The sequence below is a fragment of the Vitis vinifera genome, chromosome 4, assembly GCF_030704535.1.
Source record: "Vitis vinifera cultivar Pinot Noir 40024 chromosome 4, ASM3070453v1".
Classification (NCBI taxonomy): Eukaryota; Viridiplantae; Streptophyta; class Magnoliopsida; order Vitales; family Vitaceae; genus Vitis; species Vitis vinifera.
The window spans coordinates 2,195,538-2,217,895 of NC_081808.1; the positions used below are offsets into that span (position 1 = coordinate 2,195,538).

At 36.5% G+C, this 22,358-nt stretch overlaps 3 protein-coding genes and 1 long non-coding RNA gene across 6 annotated transcripts; 2 read left to right on the forward strand and 2 right to left on the reverse strand.

Annotated features, from left to right (window-relative positions):
• The first annotated feature begins 342 nt into the window (after window positions 1-342).
• LOC100257836 (protein NPG1) lies at window positions 343-4,072 on the forward strand. 2 transcript variants are annotated; one of them, XM_010650130.3, is made up of 6 exons: window positions 343-526; window positions 649-936; window positions 1,519-1,771; window positions 1,853-3,054; window positions 3,185-3,332; window positions 3,684-4,072. In XM_010650130.3, the coding sequence occupies exons 2-6, from the start codon at window positions 763-765 to the stop codon at window positions 4,001-4,003; spliced, it is 2,097 nt and encodes a 698-aa protein (XP_010648432.1). In that variant the 5' UTR covers window positions 343-526; window positions 649-762; the 3' UTR covers window positions 4,004-4,072. The 2 variants fall into 2 exon arrangements, with proteins under 2 accessions (XP_010648432.1, XP_010648433.1); XM_010650131.3 differs by having other exon boundaries at window positions 657-936.
• Window positions 4,073-6,856: 2,784 nt separating this feature from the next.
• Window positions 6,857-16,958, forward strand: LOC100252689 (cryptochrome DASH, chloroplastic/mitochondrial). Its single transcript, XM_002280735.4, has 13 exons — window positions 6,857-7,292; window positions 7,949-8,088; window positions 8,196-8,420; window positions 8,518-8,643; window positions 8,745-8,819; window positions 9,098-9,214; window positions 9,316-9,362; window positions 9,519-9,595; window positions 13,241-13,316; window positions 13,488-13,557; window positions 13,730-13,853; window positions 13,973-14,022; window positions 16,490-16,958. The coding sequence occupies exons 1-13, from the start codon at window positions 6,875-6,877 to the stop codon at window positions 16,703-16,705; spliced, it is 1,761 nt and encodes a 586-aa protein (XP_002280771.2). The 5' UTR covers window positions 6,857-6,874; the 3' UTR covers window positions 16,706-16,958.
• Window positions 7,773-16,491, reverse strand: LOC132253616 (uncharacterized). Its single transcript, XR_009465472.1, has 2 exons — window positions 16,306-16,491; window positions 7,773-8,809 (listed from the first exon to the last, which is right to left on the reverse strand). It is a non-coding gene; the product is annotated as an uncharacterized LOC132253616 (long non-coding RNA).
• Window positions 16,959-17,101: 143 nt separating the features above from the next.
• On the reverse strand, window positions 17,102-22,116 carry LOC100252636 (uncharacterized). 2 transcript variants are annotated; one of them, XM_010650132.3, is made up of 5 exons: window positions 21,986-22,116; window positions 20,235-20,316; window positions 19,949-20,069; window positions 18,633-18,696; window positions 17,102-17,620 (listed from the first exon to the last, which is right to left on the reverse strand). In XM_010650132.3, the coding sequence occupies exons 2-5, from the start codon at window positions 20,266-20,268 to the stop codon at window positions 17,441-17,443; spliced, it is 399 nt and encodes a 132-aa protein (XP_010648434.1). In that variant the 5' UTR covers window positions 20,269-20,316; window positions 21,986-22,116; the 3' UTR covers window positions 17,102-17,440. The 2 variants fall into 2 exon arrangements, with proteins under 2 accessions (XP_010648434.1, XP_002282937.1); XM_002282901.5 differs by having other exon boundaries at window positions 19,949-20,084.
• Between the last annotated feature and the right edge of the window lie 242 nt (window positions 22,117-22,358).

The window sequence follows — 22,358 nt, forward strand, 5'->3', positions numbered from 1 at the left end:
AATTTTCATTCAATCATTTTATAAGAAAACTCATTTTCTACAAAAAAAAAATGGACCAAACACCTGGCATCAACAAGGATTTTGAATTTCATTGTTAAAATATTGAAGGAAATTTAAATTTGAATCTAATTTGAAAAACAGAGAGAAAAAAAAGCTTAGGCAATGTTTGAAATATATTTTCAATTTTTTGTTATTTAAAAATGTAAAAGAAATTCTTTTAAAATAGAGTAGGAACATAGATTTTTTTTTTAAATTCAAAAATAATTTTTTTAATATCTTTATTTTTTATTTTTATAATTCTTAATACTTTTATATTTCTCCTATTGGGTATGACCCGAAGGAATTAAAGAAACGTTTAAAACTCCTAATACAGTGGTGGGCACGTGACATTCACGTGGTGCCTGTTTTTCATGCAATTTACTCACTCAACGTGGATGGTGATCAAAGTTTCTACGTTTTTCTTTCCTGAATTCTCTTCCATTTTCAATCTCCCAAATCTCAGAATTCCTGATCCGCTCACATTGAGGTAACAAATCCACAAAAATCACCATTTTTAGCCTACATTTTTCCTTGATTTTCCCAAGAAAACTACAGAGCCAATGTGTTCATTTATTTATTTATTTTTAATATCCTTGATTTTCTCAGAAGACGAACAGGTTTTGGCCTCGATATTGATTCGTTTCTGCTCAGGATTGACGTAGATTGGTGGGAAATGGAGGAGGGGTATTGCATGCAACTCGTTTGAAAATTTTACGAAGAAAGATGATGGCAGAAACAGCGACGGCAGCATCGGAATCAGCCGAGGAAGTTCCGGTCCGTGAGCTTTGCGTCAATGGCACTTGCGTGAAAACCGATGAATTCGAGGCCAAACTTGATGAAGGCAACATTGAAGAGGCAGAATCTTCTTTGCGAGAGACATTTTCTCTCAGTTCTGAGGTGAGCTCTTTTATTATTATTCTTAACATGGATTCCAATTTTGATAAATTCAATTGGGAAATGAAATTTTCTCGGGTTTTGGTCGGTATTGTTATGCTTATGAATCTGGGTTATTGAAATTTTAGTACATTACAGGGTTATGTAACTGGAAAATTTGATGTAATATGAAGTTCTGGTAAGCCTTCTAAAGATACCTGCTAGTTTCTATTCCATAACTAATCATACAGCCGATATATTGTTTGTGTTTGTGAATCTGGGTTACTGAAACTTTGGTGGATTATGGAGTTCAACACTTATGTATGATTATGACTATGATCCAAACTTCCTGGAAAATTAAGACTGATGGTTTGGTAAAATTATAGGGTTTAGAAGGATAATGGTTGATGTTAGTTTGAAGAAGTATGAAAGCTTGAAGAATGGCTGCATGTGGATCCTAATTTTCTGTTACTACTGCTACATGTATGATTTTTGAGAGCACATTGAAAGTCTAATACATCGTGACATTAAAATGGAACGCATTGATATAATTTTTACTGACAATAGAGCTGTACATCAGATTGTTTCTCTTGTGAAAATTTTCAGGATGCAAGAGCTCTTCTTGGGAAATTGGAGTACCAACGGGGCAAAATGGAAGGTGTTCTTCGTGTTTTTGAAGGCATGGATTTTCAAGCTGCTATTCAGAAGCTACTGCCTCCACCTGATGAAAAAACACCTCCTAGAAAGGCCCGGTCTCGCCCTGGATCAATGCAGGCAGTCTCACAACAACCTGCTGGCCCTGTGATTGAAGCCCTGTACTTGAAATCCAAGTGCCTTCAGAAGCTTGGGAGAACAACTGGTATCAAGCTTTTACAGTACTCATAATCTCATCTCCTTTGATTATGATTACTTACTGAACTTTGATTTTTTCTGGGTCCAGAGGCTGCTGATGAATGTAGAGGTGTGCTTGATGCTGTGGAAAAGATATTCCCTCTAGGCATACCTGAAGTGCTGGCGGAGAAGAAGCTGCAGGAGATACTTAGCCAAGCGGCAGAGCTGCTTCCTGAGCTTTGGAAGCAGGCTGACAACTACAATGAAGTTATGGCCGCCTACAGACGTGCCCTCCTCAGCCAATGGAATCTTGATAATGATTGTTGCGCGAGGATTCAGAAGCGATTTGCAATGTTCTTGCTGTACAGTGGAGTAGAGGCTGGGCCACCAAGTTTAGCTGCTCAGATTGACGGCTCATATGTACCAAGAAACAATCTTGAGGAAGCTATTCTACTGTTAATGATTCTAACCAGGAAATACTATCTTGGGAAGACGAAATGGGATCAATCAGTAATGGACCATCTTGGATTTGCCCTGTCTCTATGCAGGCAGACTTCTGTTTTAGCAAAGAAGTTTGAAGAGGCCATGCCAGGGGTGTTTCCACGTGATGATCGTTGGAAGGCATTGGCTCTTTGCTATGTTGGAGCAGGAGAAAATGGAGTTTCATTGAATCTATTGAGGAAGTCCTTACACAAAGATGAAAATCCAGACGACCTAGTGACACTGCTATTAGCTGCCAAGATATGTAGTGAGGATTCCCTCCTTGCTGCCGAGGGAGTGGAGTATGCACGGAGGGCAATAAGTAATGCTAATGGGGCTGATGAGCATTTAAAAGGAGTCGGTCTTCGTCTGCTGGGGCTCTGCTTAGGAAAGCAAGCTAGAGTTGCTCCCTCTGATTTTGAGAGGTCTCGTCTTCTGTCTGAGGCGTTGAAGTCACTGGATGGGGCAATAGCTTTGGAGCAAAACAACCCGGATTTGATCTTTGAGTTGGCAGTTCAGTATGCAGAGCACAGGAACTTGAGTGCTGCTTTGCACTATGCCAAGCAGTTCACTGATGCAACAGGAGGGTCCATGGAAAAAGGCTGGAGATTACTCGCTGTGGTCTTGTCCGCTCAACAGCGATATCCCGAGGCAGAAGTGGTCATTGATGCTGCTTTGGATGAGACTGCAAAATGGGAGCAGGGGCCGCTGCTCAGACTGAAAGCCCAGCTGAAGATTGCTCAGTCGTTACCAATGGATGCTATTGAAATCTATCGGTACCTCCTTGCACTAGTTCAAGCACAAAAGAATTCTTTTGGAAGTACTTCTCAGGTTACATTCTGCACACATATCAGTACCTTACTGAATTTTCCTTTCTTGAGCTTGAAAAATTAGAGCTCAGTTCCTGATTGATGAAGTAGTGATGTTGGATTCATCTTTTAAGCCATTTGTTTTATGGTAGGGTGAAGATGATAGAATCAATGAGTTTGAAGTCTGGAATGGCCTTGCAAATCTGTACTCCAGCCTTTCACGTTGGAAAGATGCAGAGATATGCTTGGGGAAAGCTATAGAGCTGAAAGATTACTCTGTGGAATCACTGCACCAAAAAGGCAAGACCCGAAACTCTATCCCTATACATACTTCCATTTCTAGAATAGGTCATGGCCTGAAAGTTATCGTCATCGAAAATTATAACTAAAAACGCAGAATCAAGAAAATAAATCAGCAATGACAGTAGGCCTTCTTTTCTTTTATTTTAGTTTAGGTAATCATATTTCCAGAAGTCTTTCATGCTATGTCATTCCCCATCTCTCAAAGAGTAATCAAAATCACTGAAAACTTCTCGACAACAGAAGACCCTAATGGCAAATGGTCAGAGCTTCGAGGCTACGTAGTGAGAGCAGTGGTATACTTGTTCTTTTATTCACGTCGATAGTAATTTTTGTGTGTGATTCTGGTAGGTGTTATAAGTGAAGGATGTGGCCAAGTAGAAGAAGCTATGAAAGATTATGTTGATGCAATTCTGCTAGATCCGGATTATGTTCCTTGCTTAGTTTTGCTGAGTGCCCTGATGGCGAGGACAAGTACAAAGATGTTGCCTGTTGCCAGAAGCTTACTCTCAGATGCATTGAAGCTACAGCCCACCAACTCTATGGCATGGTATTTCCTGGGAGTGGTTCATAAGAACGATGGGAGAATAGCTGATGCCACAGACTGCTTCCAAGCTGCCTCGATTCTTGAAGAGTCTAATCCCATTGAACGCTTTGGTTCTATGCTGTAAGCAACTGTCATCTATTACCATCATCACACGGTAGAATATATAGAGCTGTTTCTCCCTTTTCATGGCCTACTGAAGTAAATTTGATTTAGGAAAAATGAGGAAGTTAAAAAGAGAATTTGATTTTGAGAGAAAGGAGAAAGACTCTTAGGTTCAATTCCTAAGGTTTTGTTGGGGCAGTGGTTTCAACAATTAACGGGGAAAAATAGTTTTTGAGAATTATTTTTTAAAACTATTTTATAATATTTTATAAAATAAAAGTATTTTTTGGAACTTGAAAAAATTTTAACCTATTTTTTATATTATTAAATATATATATTTTTTAAAAATTTATAAATAGTGTTTTATATTTTTATTATTCTTCATATTTATATATTTATTTTTTAAAACAAATCATTAAAAAAAAAAACAAGTAAAAACACAAAGAATGTCCTTAAAAAGACCCTATTTTATGTTTAAAGGTTATCGAATATGATTTTTTTTCTTGTTTTGTTTTTAAGAAGAGAAAATTTATAATGAACTTTCAAACATTACCTTATGTGTTAATTATGTTATTCTTTTCTAGGGAAGGAAATAAATTTGTTTTTTTTTTCATGTTTATTAATTTTCAGACATTTTATTTAAATAAAAATTTTAAAAGCTTTTATTCTTTTAATTTTTATCTTAAAATCTCTTTAAAAAAAAAACTACCATCAATTTATTTAATAATCCAAATTTAACTATTTATATTTGAGAATTGAATATAACAGATTCAGTATTTTTTAAAGTAAGATTCTCAGACCAAATCAATCTTCAAGTAAGTCATAATTACCAAATCACAAGCAATTACTAATCACAAGGAATTACTTCTTGTTTGAAGACTTGAACAAATTAAATGAAAAATTAAATTAAAGAAAAAGATGAACTTTTTACTCTTTACTTATTCTAGGAATTAGTGGAATAAGAATAAGTATGGCAAATTCTTTCATTTTAGTAGCCTCCAATATCCCAATCTAAATTTCTAAATTTTTTTTTCATAAAATGGTATAATAGAATTATAGAACAAATGCTATTTCCTTTCATTTTATACATTTGAAAAGAGTTAAAAAAAAATGAGATAATCATGATACATGGAAATAGTATGAGATATGCTAATTTGTGTGTATTAATGATATAATAGAAGTATAAAACAAATGCTATTTCCTTTTATGCATAAAAATTACGATACATTGAACTAACATGAAATGTGTTAATTTGCATATAAACACATGTATTTTTTTGTTTCAACTTTACTTAATTAATTTTTTTTTAAATCATTATAAATAACTTAATACCAAACTTAAAGTTATATTATATGAGTTAACAACTTAAGTTGAAATCATTATGTAGAGTAATCATTAATAAAATAACTTCATAGTAAAATAAGTTTTAAGTATTAAATTAAGATAATTAACTTATTTTGAAATCTCAAATTACTTTTATTTTATTTACCCATAGTTGGTGAAAGTCTCTTTTACATCCATGACTCCACATCTAAAACAATATTTAATAGTAAATATTTTATAATTACTTTATATATTTATAGTATTTTTAACTTGAATGTTTAACAAATAATACTAATAATAATAATAATTTCAAAAATTTTGAAAACATCTTTTATAAAAGAAACAGTAATTATAAAATATTATTTTGAAATTTGTAAATTTCAAGATAGATTTCAAACCTATAGATTCTAAATGCACTTCCAAACTAAAATTTTAGTAAAAAAATAATCATTTTAGAAGGTACTAAAGAGTCCCATCGTTGGTACTTTTAAAAAGAATCTTTAACATAAGAAGTATTTTTGGAAAAAATTAGACATCCATTTGACAGTATGTTCAGAAAACACTTCCAATGTAAAAAATATTTTTGAAGAAAAATCCCTAGTTTCTTACAATTTATAAAGAATTTTAAAATTTTAAAAATTAAAAAGAAAATTACTTTTAGTGCTTAATACTAAAACATTTAAACATATGATTTTCTTAAAAACTGATTACAAAAAATACTTTCATTATAAAAACTTTAAATAGAAATATTACCAAGTGTCCTCCTAATGGGTGATGTTGTATAAAAAATAAAAAATAAAATCACTTTTAGAGTTTACTAACGAAACACCTCGCCTATCTAGTATTTATTCGTAAAACACTATAATTTTTTAAAATTACTTTTAGATTTTTAAAATTGTTTTTCAAATTTTATCAAACAATTATTATTATTTTTAAAATATTTTTTAACTTAAAACACAGACTCTTAAAAAATGATTTTCTTAAAAATACTTTTATTATAAAAACTTTAAATATAAACATTACCAAGTGCACTCGTAATAGGTGGAAAAGATAAATTTTATATTTAAATTGTTATCGTCCCTTCAAAATCCACAAATCCACCTCACAATGTTATAAAATGTATCATCTAATTCAAAAAAATATTAAAAAAAATCAAGTAAGGGGCTAATAAAAGAGTGCACTTCTTATTTAGAAACTCTAGCAAATTAAATAAAACATTAAATTAAAAAAAAGTTTACTCTATCAAGTTTAAAAATAAGTTAACTTTTTACTTTTCCTATTAGTAGGAATGGATGGGATGTGTAAGGTAAATTCTTCATTTTATTATACTCCAACATCCCAATCTAAATTTCCAAAATCATTCCATAAAACATATCTATTTTAAAACGGGAAAATGGGCTCTAGAACCAAAACTCATGTGGCCCCTATTCGTACACATAAGCCAAGGTTATATTCATAGGCTACAAAAGCTCCACGTCAGAAAGCTCATTTACCCAGCTGCTCAAACTCCACGTGTCAGCATTACACCACGTCAAGTTTCCCTCATACGTCATACCGGTAGATCCAAAACATGGCCGTTTTGAGTTCCTCACTCTCAGCATTCTTCATCAAAAAACTCGTACACCCATCAAAACCCACTTCAATTTTCTCACATTATTCAACTCACCCGCATCTCTCTGCCATGAATTTCCCTCCAAGATCCAAACCCGGTTCAGCAGCTTCTGCAACAACCTCTGAGGTTCCTGACCTGCCCTCCAATGAAATGGGCAAGATTGTAGAGCAGACTTTTCAAAGGTACTCATCTTCTGATGAGGCCAAGAGGAATGGTAGTGGGGTTGCCATTGTTTGGTTCAGAAATGATCTGAGGGTTCTGGATAATGAGGCTTTGGTCAAAGCTTGGGCTTCTTCTCAGGCTGTGTTGCCTGTGTACTGTGTTGATCCAAGGCTTTTTGGCACCACCCATTACTTTGGGTTCCCTAAAACTGGAGGTACCCACATTATCTATTAATTTGATTTACATTTGTTGAAATTTTGCGTTGGAGTCATGATGTCTGAAACTTATTTTCTAGTAGCTTCCGACTCCACCCATATGGTTTAGGTAGGGTTTTTCTAATAGCTGGAAAACAGGGAAGAAGTGAAAATTCAGACCTATGATAATTCAAGCTCTCAAATTTCTCCTACTATTAATTCCCCCATTTCTTTCTTGTTGATGTATACATAATGGAGCTCTAGTCCTAACAGCTGAGTAGTAACTCAAGATGATAAACCTAAATCCTACAAGCTTGAGTTCTTAGAAAAATTTATCATTCAACATGGTATCAAAATCTCCTTTGTCTGTAGTCATGCGTTCAAGTCTTACTACATATTTATTTCCCTGATTTATGGAGTAAACCCTAAAAAGAATAATTGTGATTGCTTGCTTACGGACCTATGTATCTTTTCAAGTGTGATGGATATGAGACTGCATATGAAGGGGTATTAAAGAACATGATATACATTATAAATCCAAATCCTATAAGTTTAAACAGTAACAAAACTATAATTTGTCTTTTGATGTGTTGTTTATAGAATTCTACATGAATTCTAACATAGTAAGTTGTTGAAAATAGAGCTGAAAACTCCTTAAATTTCCATTATTTGGCAGCCTTGAGGGCACAATTTCTCATAGAATGCTTGGCTGACTTGAAAAGGAATCTCATGAACCGAGGGCTGAACTTGCTCATTCAACATGGGAAACCCGAGGAAATTCTCCCTTCTCTTGCAAAAACCTTTGAAGCCCACACGGTTAAGGATTTGTCTCATTCGTTTGTCTTATGCAATGAATATGATTTTTGGGGCTACCGATCTAATATCTACCTAGCGAATAAAGACTCTTTATCTGATCTAATCAGGTGTATGCACATAAAGAAACTTGTAGTGAGGAGCTGAATGTCGAGCGACTGGTTAGAAATGGTCTGCGACAAGTGGTGTTGCCACCATCTCCTGGGCAATCCACCAGCCTGAGTTCCTCAAACCACCCAAAATTACAGCTTATCTGGGGTAGTACCATGTACCATATAGAGGACCTTCCTTTCAGTACCAGCAGTTTACCAGATGTCTACACTCAGTTCCGCAAGGTCTGATTCTTTGTCAAAGACTTTGTCTCCAAGACACACTCAGTTCTTTGGGAATATTTTCTGAACTGTGTTTTATGAATGAAACCACACCTTGCAGTCCGTTGAATCCAAGTGCACAATCCGGATATGCATTAGAACTCCAACATTGCTCGGGCCACCACCAAACATAGAGGACTGGGGAAGCGTTCCTTCCATCGACCAGCTTGGACTCCATGAGGAAAAGGCAGGTTTATACATGCATCCATGCTCGTGAAAGTTCTCATTCATAACTAAGCATGGCAATGTCTTCCAAGTCTGTTCATTCATTTCCTCTTGTTGATGCAGGTTAGCAGAGGAATGAGGTTTATTGGGGGTGAAGCTGCAGCACTGAGCAGAGTAAATGAGTATTTCTGGAAGAAGGCAAGAGAATTCACTCAGATTATAATTACTAATTCTTCATAATTAAAGCATAAAATAATCTTCAAAAGAAACAGGAGCAACAAAAAACTAGCAACAAGTAGTAGCTAAAAGGAAGGACAGCTCTAGAAGAATGGTACTCCCATGTAATATGAAATCTAGGATTGGAATATTTTGTATTCGTGACATCATTATTTTGAGTATCTTGTGCTAGAGTTTATAGTAGAAAAACAAACCCAATGATACTGATGGTGCTGTCTTTTAATTTCTGTCTTACCTAGGATTTGCTGAAGGTCTATAAAGCAACAAGGAATGGGATGTTGGGGGCTGATTACTCTACCAAATTCTCTCCATGGCTTGCTTCAGGAAGCCTCTCCCCCCGGTTCATATACCAAGAGGTTCAAATTTTGATGATTTCCACTATTCTTCCGCATAATCATGCAATTTAGTTAGAAATGAGACTAATCTTGGAGCCAGGGTTTCCTTTTGATCTTTTCAGGTAAAGAGATATGAGAAAGAGAGGCAAGCAAACGATTCCACATACTGGTATGACTCGCTCTTCATCATCTCATATCCCCTTTTGGTGTTTTGATTTTTACCATGATCTTTAGATCTGTGTTGAGCTGGATACTAACTCTCAGCAGTTTGGTTTAACTTCAGTAGTCACTGTTTTTTTCATTAAATGTGTTTTCATGGTTTCAGGGTGTTGTTTGAATTGATATGGAGAGATTACTTCAGGTTCCTGTCAGTTAAATACAGAAATTCTCTTTTTCATCTAGGTAAAGAAAGTTATCTGTTTGCTAAACCTCAAACCTTTTTGATAGGCAATATTAGTATAATATTAACAAGCGCCAAAAAAGAGCTTACACAGGACATATACAAACAGTTCAACAAAAATATCCTCCTTTTTTTTTTTTTTTTTGATCAGTAAGTATAATATATATAGCAAAGAGGCGCTAAAGAAGCGACTCAAAGAGTTACAGTATAGATCAACTCACCCCCTTACAAAAGGACCCAAGACACTAGGAAAGCACAAAAAACCCTCTCCTTTAACACATACACACCCATTCTATAAAATCTATTAAGGTCGAAAGACCATCTTTTATCCACAATTTGGTTTCCAACCACAGTAAATACACGAAAGAAATTTTCAGCTTTTAGATGGACAGCACACCATCCTCAAAAGCAATAGAATTCCTAGCATTCCAAATAACCCAAAACAAGCATAACGGTCCCATTAGCCACGCCACCTTCCTCTTCTTACCCACAAAAGAGCCTCTCCAACCAATGAGAGTTTCCTTAACCGAAAGCAGAAAAACCCAAGAAACTCCAAAAAAAAGAGGAGCAACATCCACACCTCCCTCGTTCTTTCACAATGAAGGATGAGATGATCAATCGACTCCCCACACTTCTGGCATAGAAAACACCTATTTGCCAATGCCCAACCCCTCTTTTGCAAACGGTCCAAAGTTAAAACTCTACCCCACGAAGCCTCCCACGCAAAGAGCTTATCTTGGGCTGAGCATAGGACATCCAAATAATCTTTGAAGGGAAAGAAGCTGAAGACACCGGCTGCAACACCTTATACAAGGATTTTACCGAAAATACCCCATCCTTTGATTCCACCCTTCTCACCTTATCCTCCTCATCCGCCCTCACCTCCTTCCCATCCAAGCAACGAAGTAACCTTCCCACTTCTTCTATCTCCCAATCATTAAATGGCCTATTGAAAGTGGGGGTCCAACTTCCCCTCCTTTCCCCCTCGACTGTCCAAACTTCATTTACCCAAGCCTCTTTAGACGTTGCTATAGCAAATGATGAAAGGAAAGCCTCGCATAAAGGGCTGATTCCACACCACTTATCTTTCTAAAAATTCACATTCTTGCCATCCCCCACCTCAAAGCCAAAAAAAGGGGTCACAAGTTGTTCCACCTTATTTATAGTTTTCCACAAACCAACTCCATAGGCCTCCCTAGTCTCACTAGATCTCCACCCTCCTATTTCCTCCCCGTATTTCCTTCTAATCACTTGATTCCAAAGGGCCTTTTTTTCGTTTGCAAAGCGTCATGCCCATTTGCCAAGGAGAGTCTTATTGAACAAACCAAGACTCTTAACCCCCAAACCACCTTTACTTTTGCTTCACACACAATCGACCACCTTACTAAGTGAGGTTTTTGCTCAAGAGCCCCACCTCCCCACAGAAAATCCCTTTGTATCTTTTCCAATCTCATCCTAACCGCCCTAGGTAATTGGAAGATGGACATGAAATAGATCAGTAGGTTGGATAGAGTACTCCGAATTAAGGTAATCCTCTCCCCTTTTGAGATGTACTGTCGCTTCCACATAGCCAATCTCTTTCGGAATCTTTCCTCTATCCCATCCCATGCACCAACAGATTTAAAAAGAGCACCCAAAGGCATTCCTAGATAGGTGGAGGGCAAATTTCCCACTTTATAGCCGAAATCATTAGCCAACTCTTCCACATTTTCAACTCTACCAATTGGGATCAGTTCACTTTTTTCCAGATTCGCTTTTAACCCTGACAAAGCCTCAAATCATATTAACAACCAGCACAAATGTGTCAACTGATCCTCTTTAGCCTCATAGAAAATCAACGTGTCATTAGCAAACAATAAGTGTGAAATCTAGACCCCTTCACCCCTTCTTCCCCGAACCATACAAGGCGTCAAAAAACCTCCAACAACTGCTCTTTTCATCAAACAGCTAAAGGTCTCCATCACTGCTACGAATAAATAAGGCGAGAGGGGGTCTCCTTGCCTTAAACCCCTTGAGCTCTGAAAAAAACCTATTAGGTTGCCATTCACCAAGACTAAAAATCTAACCGTGGATAAACACCACTTTATCCAACTACACCACCTTCCTCCAAATCCCATTTTCCCCAACACCACTAACAGAAACGACCAATCCACATGATCATAGGCTTTCTCAATGTCTAATTTGCAAAGTATTGCCTCTGATAAAAAAAAAAAAAAAAAAAATTTGCAAAGTATTGCCCCTCTATTACTTTTCAAAATGGAATCTATTACCTTATTAGCGATCAGCACTGCGTCCATGATTTGTCACCCCTCCACAAAAGCATTTTGAGACATTGATATCACCTTAGCTAACACTCCTTTTAATCTGTTAGCCAACAACTTAGCTAACCATTTGTAAAGCCCTCCCACCAAGCTTATTGGCCTAAAGTCCTTCAGGTCCTCAGCCCCCCCTTTATTAGGAATCAAAACTAAGAAGATTGCATTCAGGCTTTTGACAAATCTCCCCGTCTAATGAAACTGTCTAAAAAAATTCATAACCTCCTCTTTCACAAAATCCCAAGAAAACTGCCAGAAGGCCATTGAGAAACCGTCCAGGCCTGGCGCTTTCTCTCCGCAACAACCTACCAATGCTTCAAAAACCTACTCATCTGAGAAGGGCTTCTCCAACCTCTCCACATCCACTTTTTCCAGTCTCTCAAAATTTAACCCATCTATACTAGGCTTCCAATCACCAGGATCTGTCAACAGGCCTTAGAAAGTTCTGCTCACCTCCTCTTTGATTTCACTTTCCTCAATTAAACACCTCCCGTTCACCTTTATTCTATTCATCTGATTCCTCCTCCTATGAGCATTAGCCATCTGATGAAAAAACTTGGTGTTTCTATCCCCCTCTTTTAGCCAGATTTCCTTAGACTTCTACCTCCAAGACAGTTCTTCTAATAAGGTCCACTTCTTATATAACTCCCTTGCCTCCTTCCTGATCTCTTCTTCTTCCATTGACAAAGAGCGAACCCTCTTTTCCTTATCCCAGTAATCAATTAAATTCCACGCATTCTGCTTCTTGGAATTAATCTACCCAAAAACCTCTTTATTCCAACTTCTCAAAAACGGTTTTAAAGCCTTCAATTTTTTAGTCAAAATGAAGCTAGTTGATCCGCTCACTTGAATCCCCTCTCACCATTGTTTTAGCACCTCTTTAAAACCATCCTCCTTCAGCCACATATTCTCAAATCTAAAGGGCGTGGGCCCTCTCCTCATTCCTCCCCCGTCAAGAAGAATCGGAGAGTGATCAGAAACCGGCCTAACCAGTACAACTTGGATAGCCCCTTGAAAATGAGCTTTCCAATCCTCAGAAATAAGGAAATGATCAAGACTCTTAGCAAGAACACAATCAATCAATAAATTATAAAAGATTTGAAGCCTTCATCTATGTACATCTTTAACCACAAAAAGAGGTTACTTGGAAAAAGACTCTTAGGAATATGGAGTGACTGCTCCTCGTTTTCAAACGATCTTCAATTCCTCCTTTTTCAAACCTTAAACCCTAACTATAGAAATTCCCTTAAATTTTTATGCTTTGGGAATCATGTTGAAGTTGGCTTTGGGTTATACATGATTCTCACGTGAAACATGTATCTCCATTTTCAGGTGGACCGAGAAAAGTGGAGGCTAGATGGAGCCAAGACCAGACCATGTTCGAAGCTTGGAGAGATGGTTGTACAGGGTATATTGCTTAAACCTTAGAAATGCATAGCTTGATTTTAAAAGATTCGAGCTATGTCAGTTCCTTCTATTTGTTTGTCACCATCTCTTGTATCATTCTGCTCTCTCATTTCACACTGACATGAATTGAGTTTTTGAATTCTAAGTTTATCTAACATTCATATACTTTTAGGTACCCTCTCATAGATGCTAATATGAAGGAACTGTCAGCCACAGGGTTCATGTCAAACCGAGGAAGGCAGGTAAATCTAAATTTGGACACGTCCCTTCCAAATATGTAGGTTTTCTGTGTTGGTACCATATTTTTGAGTCCTAATCTTGTTTCATCAACCTAACAGAAATTATGATATTATTCTCCAAGAAATCAATAATATGCATGAAGAAGTCTTGAACAATTGATATATATTTATACAGATTGTATGCTCTTTTCTCGTTCGAGACATGGGCATTGACTGGCGTATGGGAGCTGAATGGTTTGAGACTTGCCTCCTCGATTACGACCCTTGTTCCAATTATGGAAATTGGACCTATGGAGCAGGTGATTCACATCACAACTAATGTAGACATATATCCTTATGTTTTTATGTAAATTTAGATGAGAACACACATATCTGTGCATCTATATATGCATTTTAATATCCTATCCTGTTTTATTAGGTGTTGGGAATGACCCAAGAGAAGATCGCTATTTCAGCATCCCAAAGCAAGTAAGTGCACTCAAGTATTAAACTGCTCTGAAATTTAATTCTAGACCTCATTGTGAGAAGGCCAAACCTTTAATTAGTTAACAATAAATGTAGGTTTGGATATTTTTTTGATAGGAAAATAAGAGTATGTATATTAATAACTATAAAAAGGATGTCAAACTAAAGTGGCAAATACATTATGGCGGAAGTATATAAGTGAGAAACAAAAACCAGCTATAGTAGCTGCAAACCCACCTTAAAAAGAAGAGTCTGCCCATTCTATAAAATCTAATAAAGAAGTTGGGTCTTCTTGCCGGTCACCTAGAAGAAACCCTTGAGATCACATATACAGATTAGTTATGAGGGAATCCTTGAGGGCAGTGCGTTGTTCTCCTTCAAAAGTTCTTTGATTTCACTCCTTCCAAATTATCCATAAAAGGCAAAGAGGGGTTGTTCTCCAAATCTTCCTTTTTTTTCTACCCACAAAGCTATCGTGTCATCCTTCCAACAAATCCATAACAAAAAAAGAAAGAACCCACAAAATGTCAAAAAAAGAGAAGAGAAAATGCCATAACTTTCTAGCTACCCCACAATGGATGAGAATGTTCAACCGATTCATCCGCATCTTTACACATACAACAAAATCCTACTAAAACCCATCCTCTCCTCTTGAGTTGATCCATAGTTAAAATCTGGCCCCAAGTCACTTCCCAAGCAAAAAAAACTCACTTTGGTAGGAGCCCAGGAATCCCAAATTACCTTTGAAGGGAAAGTCACTTCACCCCTATCTTCCAATGCATTTTAGAAAGACCTCATAGAGAACACCCCATTCTTGCTAGCTTTCCTAACCATTTTTTCTTCATCTTCTCTAAATCTACCAAACCCACCAAGTTTTAGAAAAAAATTATTTACAACGTCCAACTCCCAATCATGAAAGTTTCTTGAGAAGCAAAGGTTCCAAGTGACCATTCCTCTTTCTACCCGAACATCTTCCACCCATGCCTTCTTAGCAATAGCAAAAGTGAATAAAGAAGGAAAAGAATCCTTCAAAGACATATCATCACACCACACATCTGCTAAAATTTGACTCTTCTTACATTACCCACCTCAAATCTTGTTTTGGCTTTAAAAGTTCCTCATACTTTTCTAATTGACTTTCACAATCCAACTCCATGGCCTTCTCTCCTTTCCCGAGAGCACCAACCTCCTAGTTCTTCGCCAAATTTTCCAGAAATTAGTTTTCTCAACAACATATCCCTTTCCAAGGTAAATCTCCAACACCATTTACCCAAAAGAGCTTTATTGATACTAGATAAATCCTTAAAACCAAGGCCCCCTCTTTTTTTATCTTTGTAAATTGCCAACCGATTCACAAGATGAGTTTTTTTATCCATAGAACCTCCTCCCCAAAGGAATCCCTTTGGATTTTCTCTAATCTCTTAGTCACCAACTTAGGAATAATGAAAAAGGGACAAGAAGTAAATTGGGAGGAGGCTGCACAAAGTACTTTTCAACAACGTGATTCTTCCCCCTTTTGATAGATATTGCCTTTTCCAAAAAGCCAATCTTTTGAAGAACCTTTCCTCCATCACATCCCAATCAACTTTCGCCTCAAAGTGGGCACCAAGGGGTAGGTCCAAATATGTAGCAAGCAGTTTTCCTATACAACAGCCCATTACCTAAGCTAGCTCCTCCACATTAGGGACATTCCCTATTGGAATAAGTTCACTCATGCTCAAGTTAATCTTTAGACCTGAAGAAGCCTCAAACCAAAGCAAAACCCATGCTAAATAAGTGAGCTGGTCTGGACAAGGATCAGAGAACATCAAATGTAGGTTTGGGTATGTTTCCCATTCTATACGTTTCTGTTTGAGCATTTTTTAACTCCAAAACCATAGTTAAGATCAGAAAGAAAACATATTTTTCCCGCTTCAACTGGCATGACCAAACATGCTTAGCAAGTCCTTTAGGTTATTGAGAAGATGAGGGAAAGAAAAGAAAACTCAGAATCATAGGACCTATGTGGCAATGTTTTTTAAAACAGTTTTCAAAAAAAAAAAAAAAGAAGAGTTTTGAGAACTCATAAATGAAAAACAGCTTTCATACTTATATATAATGTAAAAGTTCCAAAAGTACTCTCCAAGCAGAAAGCAGTTCTCAATAACAGTTTCTAAATAGGTAAATATTATCTGGTATTGGATAACATTTGGAACCAGTAAATTTACTTTCTTGTCCTGCCCAATGGAGCACTAATCTTTGGAAAAAAAAAAAACGAAATTATATTTCTCAGTTAAATGTACTTACTGTTCAAGATAACTGAATCATTGAAAATTCAGCATCTCTGTCAGGTCCAACTCAACCCCTTTGTGTTTTCTGTTCAATGCAGAAACAAAACCAAAGAAGTCATGGTTAAATGGGAAAGTGGATTTTTTAGTTCAAACATCGCAGTTCAGTCAATACTAATCTTCATGAGTTTTTTGCTTTTCAGGCAAAGACGTATGATCCTGAAGGGGAGTATGTAGCATTCTGGTTGCCAGAGTTACAAGCACTTCCAAATGATAAGAGGAACTTTCCTGGGAAATCATACATTAACCAAATTGTACCTCTCAAATTTGGCAACATTACTAGCAGTGGTGACAAGGACTCAGCCTCAGCAAGACGAACTGCCTTCAGAGGAAAACAGAGAAAAGGGCATATGAGATAGAATTGAAGAAAGAAAGACAGAGCAGCATACCATTCCAGCATAAAGCCAATCTTCTTGAGGAATGATCGGTCTCTTTTTACCCCCTTTTTGCTTCATTTTTCCCATCATAGGATGGCCTGTCTCAGAAAGAGTGGGATATCAAATAGAGCAGCTTTTACTGTTTTAGAAGAATCCTCAACAGGAAGTTATGTAAAATACAGAACAACTTAATTCCACAAGATATAAGAAAGGGTCAAAAACTAATTTCCATAAATGAGGAGAAATCTAGCACAGTTTATCATGTTGAATATGATACAATAGACTAGCATATAATTTTTATGGGAATTTCCAACAAAATTGATAATAAAAAAAACAGGAATTATGGAAACGAATTACCAATTCTTAGCAGTACAAAACTGTCAAAACTGCAAACATTTTATTCATCAAATTTTAAATTCCATGAGTTTAATGCATTTATGCAACAAAGGGCATTTGCCCTGAAGTACCCAGGCAGGTACTTCACATGTATATACATCAAACCAAAGATCAAAACAAACTACAAGATGACACCCTTCCCAAATTCTAAAAGGAAGAAAAGGCATCCCAAGTTCTAAAATTCTAAAAAGAAGAAAAAGGGAATGGGATGGCTTATATGTACATGACATCATCACAACTGAAAGTTTCAAAGTTTTCCCAGAGGATGCTTTCTATTATGCATATGATGGTCAATGGCCTAGAATGCTGCAAAACAATGTCTCAGGCCATTGTTGAGACGCTTCGGGTCCTTTGAGTGCGATGAGTAGCTCTATGGAAACCTTCTGTCTGGGTCCCATGAACAGCTCCTTGTGAGCCCCACTGCTGCAGGAATCTGGCATCTTGAACAAGGGGATTGCCAGCTCGGATTGGTGGGGAAACAGAATAGTAAGGGGGAGAAGCCTGTGATAAAAGACAGATGAATTAATTACAAAAGACTGATACAGTTGTCTTTCTTCTCACACATGATGAACCTTAAACAATGGTCAAACTGGGTTTTAAGTTTGTGCATTGTAGGAGAGAGAGCTAGGAAAAAAAAAATAGTGCCAAGTCCATTAGGTGTAGCCTTCCATTTTTTTATGGGTTGCACAATACGAGTTAGTAACCTATTAGTTTCCGGTTCAACTCTTCCTACCATACGCATACCCGTTATAAGCAAGGTGTGCCACTATTTCATCTGAGTTTGGTCCAGTGAGATTGATATTTGTTCTTTGAGCCTGTTTGGGGGTCCTCATACTTGGTTGATTAGCCTATTCTCAAACATTTTCTTTTTCTCCATTATCATCTTCTCTTTACCCCTCGGCATAGAAATATTTTCAGACATATATGAAGGCCATCAACCAGGCCTTGTACATATTACTAGTCACACTATGGGAGATAGCCATCCCTGAAGTCATTAACATAACTGCAAGGATGGCATGCTGAAGGCAGGGACAGTGACAAGAGTGAACCTTCAAAACAATAACATGAATGACACAATGGATTATACTTGGTCATGATGGATTCAATTGATTTTCACCCAGCCAAATTCTATTCATTGTTAAAATCGTTGCACCTTTTATGTAAAACCCTCTTCTCTTATAAGCAACAGAAAATATTGTTATTTAAGAGGAAGGATAAGAACTTCCAAGTAAAGAAAAGGGTCATGTTAAAATTTAAATACACCCACCTTTTCTTTCTTTTTAATAACAAGATAGGTGTAGAGAGAGGAAGGAAGATGTATTTAACAACAAACTAAAGGAAAATTCAAAACAAGCCGAAGAAGTCCAAATTCAACTGATAATTCAAAATGCTAATAACACTCAATAAGAAACATCATAAGCATTGAACTAAGTTTGCGGCTTTTTCAACAAAAATTAGGAACTGATACAAAAGCTTTATTTGTGAAAATAAAAATAATATGGCATTAACGAACCTTGCTTGTGATAATATCAGACAGCTCAGCTCCAACTTTGGCATCAATATGTCCTCCACATTGCCTGCTTTTTGTTAGGAAATCTTGATTAAGAAATTGATCTCATTTGCAATAAGAAAGGATAGGTAAATAACATACTAAAACTGAAATTAAAAACTGATAGGTAACAGAAAAGAAACTGTAAGAAATGTAATGATGCTTGTTTGAAGGTTTTCAAAGACTCTGGTGAGAACAAACTCAGGTACAGTTCTCTACTACAAACCCCCTTATGCATTTATAAACCAACAGTACAACTATCACTACCACAAAGAAAATCCAGTGCACTACACATAAAGCAACCCTACCAACATCCAAAAGAGGGATATGTGCCACTCATAACTGATTTTGAAAACCAACTAGCATCAATGCATCAAAGCTACAACAGTTGTTGGTAAGTATTAGTTTTGTTCTCTGCCAGTAGCATTGGCTCGTCTCTGTGTTGGGAGAATTCGATTTTTATTAGTTATTTATTTATTTTGTTGATAGGCAAATAGAAATTCATATAGAAGGCACAAAAGACACTATGTGCATAGAGGATATACAGAAGGCACTATAAAAAAAGGAAAACACATCCTTCCGAAAAACAGCAAACCAATGAACTTTCGTTTGCAATTTAGACTACCTATAAAGTCCACTACTGTACTGATAAGCCAACCCTAATGAGACCTTAGAAACTCTAAAAGGGACTTAATAAGGGTCTCCTTCAGCTTTTGATCTGAATGTTTTTCTTCATTTAAAAAAGTTCAGGTCGTTTACCAAAGCAAGCATAGAGGAGCCATTCACCAAACTTTCCTCATTTGTTGTTTATCCAAGCCTCACAGTTTTCAGCTCAACAGAAGCTATCTAGTTGACTCTAGACAAACCCACTGCAGCCCTAAAATATTCAGCAACAAAACCCACAGCTGTCTGGTCCTATTGCAGTGAATCCAAACGTCATTCCCTGCTAGCTTTATAGAGGCTGCACATGTTAACAGTTGACCACCCTCTCCTCATGAGAGGAAATATGGATGAGATTTTCCCCCATATAGCTTCCCACAAAAAAATGCAAGTTCTTGTAGTACTAGTTCCCCAAACCTCGTGAACATGGAACAAAATCATCCTTGGGACTACCCTTGTTCATGGAATAACCTTGTAACTTCTGAACTGACATTCTTCAACCATGGAGAATCGAAAGAGTTGGACAAAAAAGTTTAGTTCTTAATCATGTTTTGATAGGCAAAAGATTTTAATACCTAACATGGTTTAAGTTAGGAAAACTATTCATGAACAGGGCTTACCTTATCTGCTGCCTTCTTGGTTTAGGACAAGTGACCACATCATTCTGACCAAGACATTTCTCTACCATGACAGCAGTTCTCAGCTTTCTTAACTCTCTCAATTCTTCCACTAAACTCTTGTCTTCAAACAACACCACTGAACATGATTAAGCAGGTTAAAAATATAAAAATTGTAAGAACTCAACATTTAAACCAGAAAATGAAGTCTGGTGGTAGCAGATTTAAGGTAGTCAACATCATGGATAACAAACAAAAGACATAATAATGAAAAAGAGGCAAAAGAAACCTTCTGTGCTTTCCAACAGCTTCCATGGGTCCATGTCAACAGGATACTTATGGCAGGAGGATATTCAGTTACCTTCTGAGTTCTGCACAAAATGCACCAAAATTCAACCAGGGAAAAGAAATTGGAACACAAATAGCATGGTAAAAAATTAAATACAAGCTCAACCAATACTTCACACACTTTCTATATTTAATACACCTTTCTACCTGCAAGAAAGTTAAACAAGTCTCACAAGTGAGGTGACTAAGACAATCAAGAAACAGGCATAAACCTACCGTGTGCCCAATAAAAAGGTAAAAGAAAAAGAGGAAATCTGAACAATATCTTTCCTAGGGCAACACAGGATTAGCATTCCAAACCCAGTTCCCCCATGTAATAACAGACCTATTTACCCAATGACTGTTTCTAAGATCAACCCTTTCTAGGGGCGTGCATGATTCAATCAGTTTGGTTTTGAACATTAAAATCTACCTGAACCTATTTGCTTGGTTTGGATTTACTGCATATGAACTGACCAAATCTAAATTGAGAACCAGTCGATTTGGTTCAGTTCATGAACAACAATTGACTAAACCAGTCCAAATCAATCTAGTTCGGTCAAAAAAATCAACTATTTTTTTGTCAATTTGGACAAAATGCAAAATACTTAAACTTGGGCATGTAAGCCAAAAAGCATTAATAATACTATTACAGTTTAGTAAAAAGCCTTAAGTCCTACTCAGATTATTTATTATATCCCAAATGAGAAATAACTAAGTTTCAAAGTTATAAATTGTAATAAAAAAACTAAATTCGTATTGCCACAATACACATCATTCTAGTTTGTTTGAAAGTACAACAAATTATGAAAATTAAAGTTACAAATCATGAAAATCCACATTAGAAGTCATAGATACAAAAAAAAAAAAAAAAAACATGTATATATATTTAATTTTTTGAAATGAGAAACTTTGGGTCAAACCAGTCCCATGAAATTATGAAAAAACCATGTAAAACTAAATGGTTCGATCTGGTTTGGGCAGGTTTTTCAGGCCACCTTGTTTTTTTGCACACCCCTAACCCTTCCCAAACCTAACCCTCCAGCAATTGAGCCTTCAAACAGCACCTTTTTTTTTTTTCTGATAGGTAAAAGTGAGTATATATTAAAAGCCCAAAAGGCGCATTAGCGTACACAGGGAGTCTACAAAGTTGCTTGAGCCTACAAACAGCACTTAGCAAAAGTTCTGTCATGAGCAGTCAATTTCTATATATACAGGACGTTTGTGTATTATAAGAGCAACCAATCGGACTCAAATCAACAATCTCACATTGAAAAAAAAACCAGTGTTGTGTGGATGAGCCTCACCCTTTAACACAACCATCAGGTAAACAAAAATTCCCAATCACACTGATCCCTAAACAGATTTAACACCACAATTTATAACAGCACAGTCCATGACCTCACAACAACACATCATTCCAAGGAGATCAACAATAACCACAAATCAGCTCATCAGCAAAATCAAGTGACTTCAACAATGCCGCTTGGTCGCGGAGAAAAAGTAACAACAAATCAAATTTTTGAAACTCCATCCAGAACTACAGGAGTACTCTCAAATTTTCGGAGAAAAAAATAAACAACACAACACTAACAGTCATGACTGAAAATATTTCTGTTTTTCTTTTTTTTTGGCTGCGCTTTCTCAACGACCAAACAAGCGGAAAAGGAAAAATAGAGACAAAAATAAATGCGAGCAAGAGATTACACATACCAGGATGAGACGCTGTAGAAACGAGCTGAATTCAGAATTAAATAGACGAAGACAGAGAGATTGAGATTTCTCTACAGCATTTCCCTCTTTGGATGGAGGAAAAGACTGTAAGGTGAGGACTGGGGTTTTATAGGGGGTGTCGGAATCTTAAATGGCCAAAATGCCCTTGTGCTTCAATAAAAGCAACTACGGGTCCACGTGGACAGATAAGAGTCATGGGATGAGTTTCGCTCCGAAGTACGAACACAGCTCCCTGAGTTTAGCAAAAAATCTGTGGCCAATACCATCTTAAATCTCAACCGTTAAATGAAAGTGACCAATCATGTAAGCCACGTGTACGTTTATTTTTCATTATTTATTCTTAATATTTATT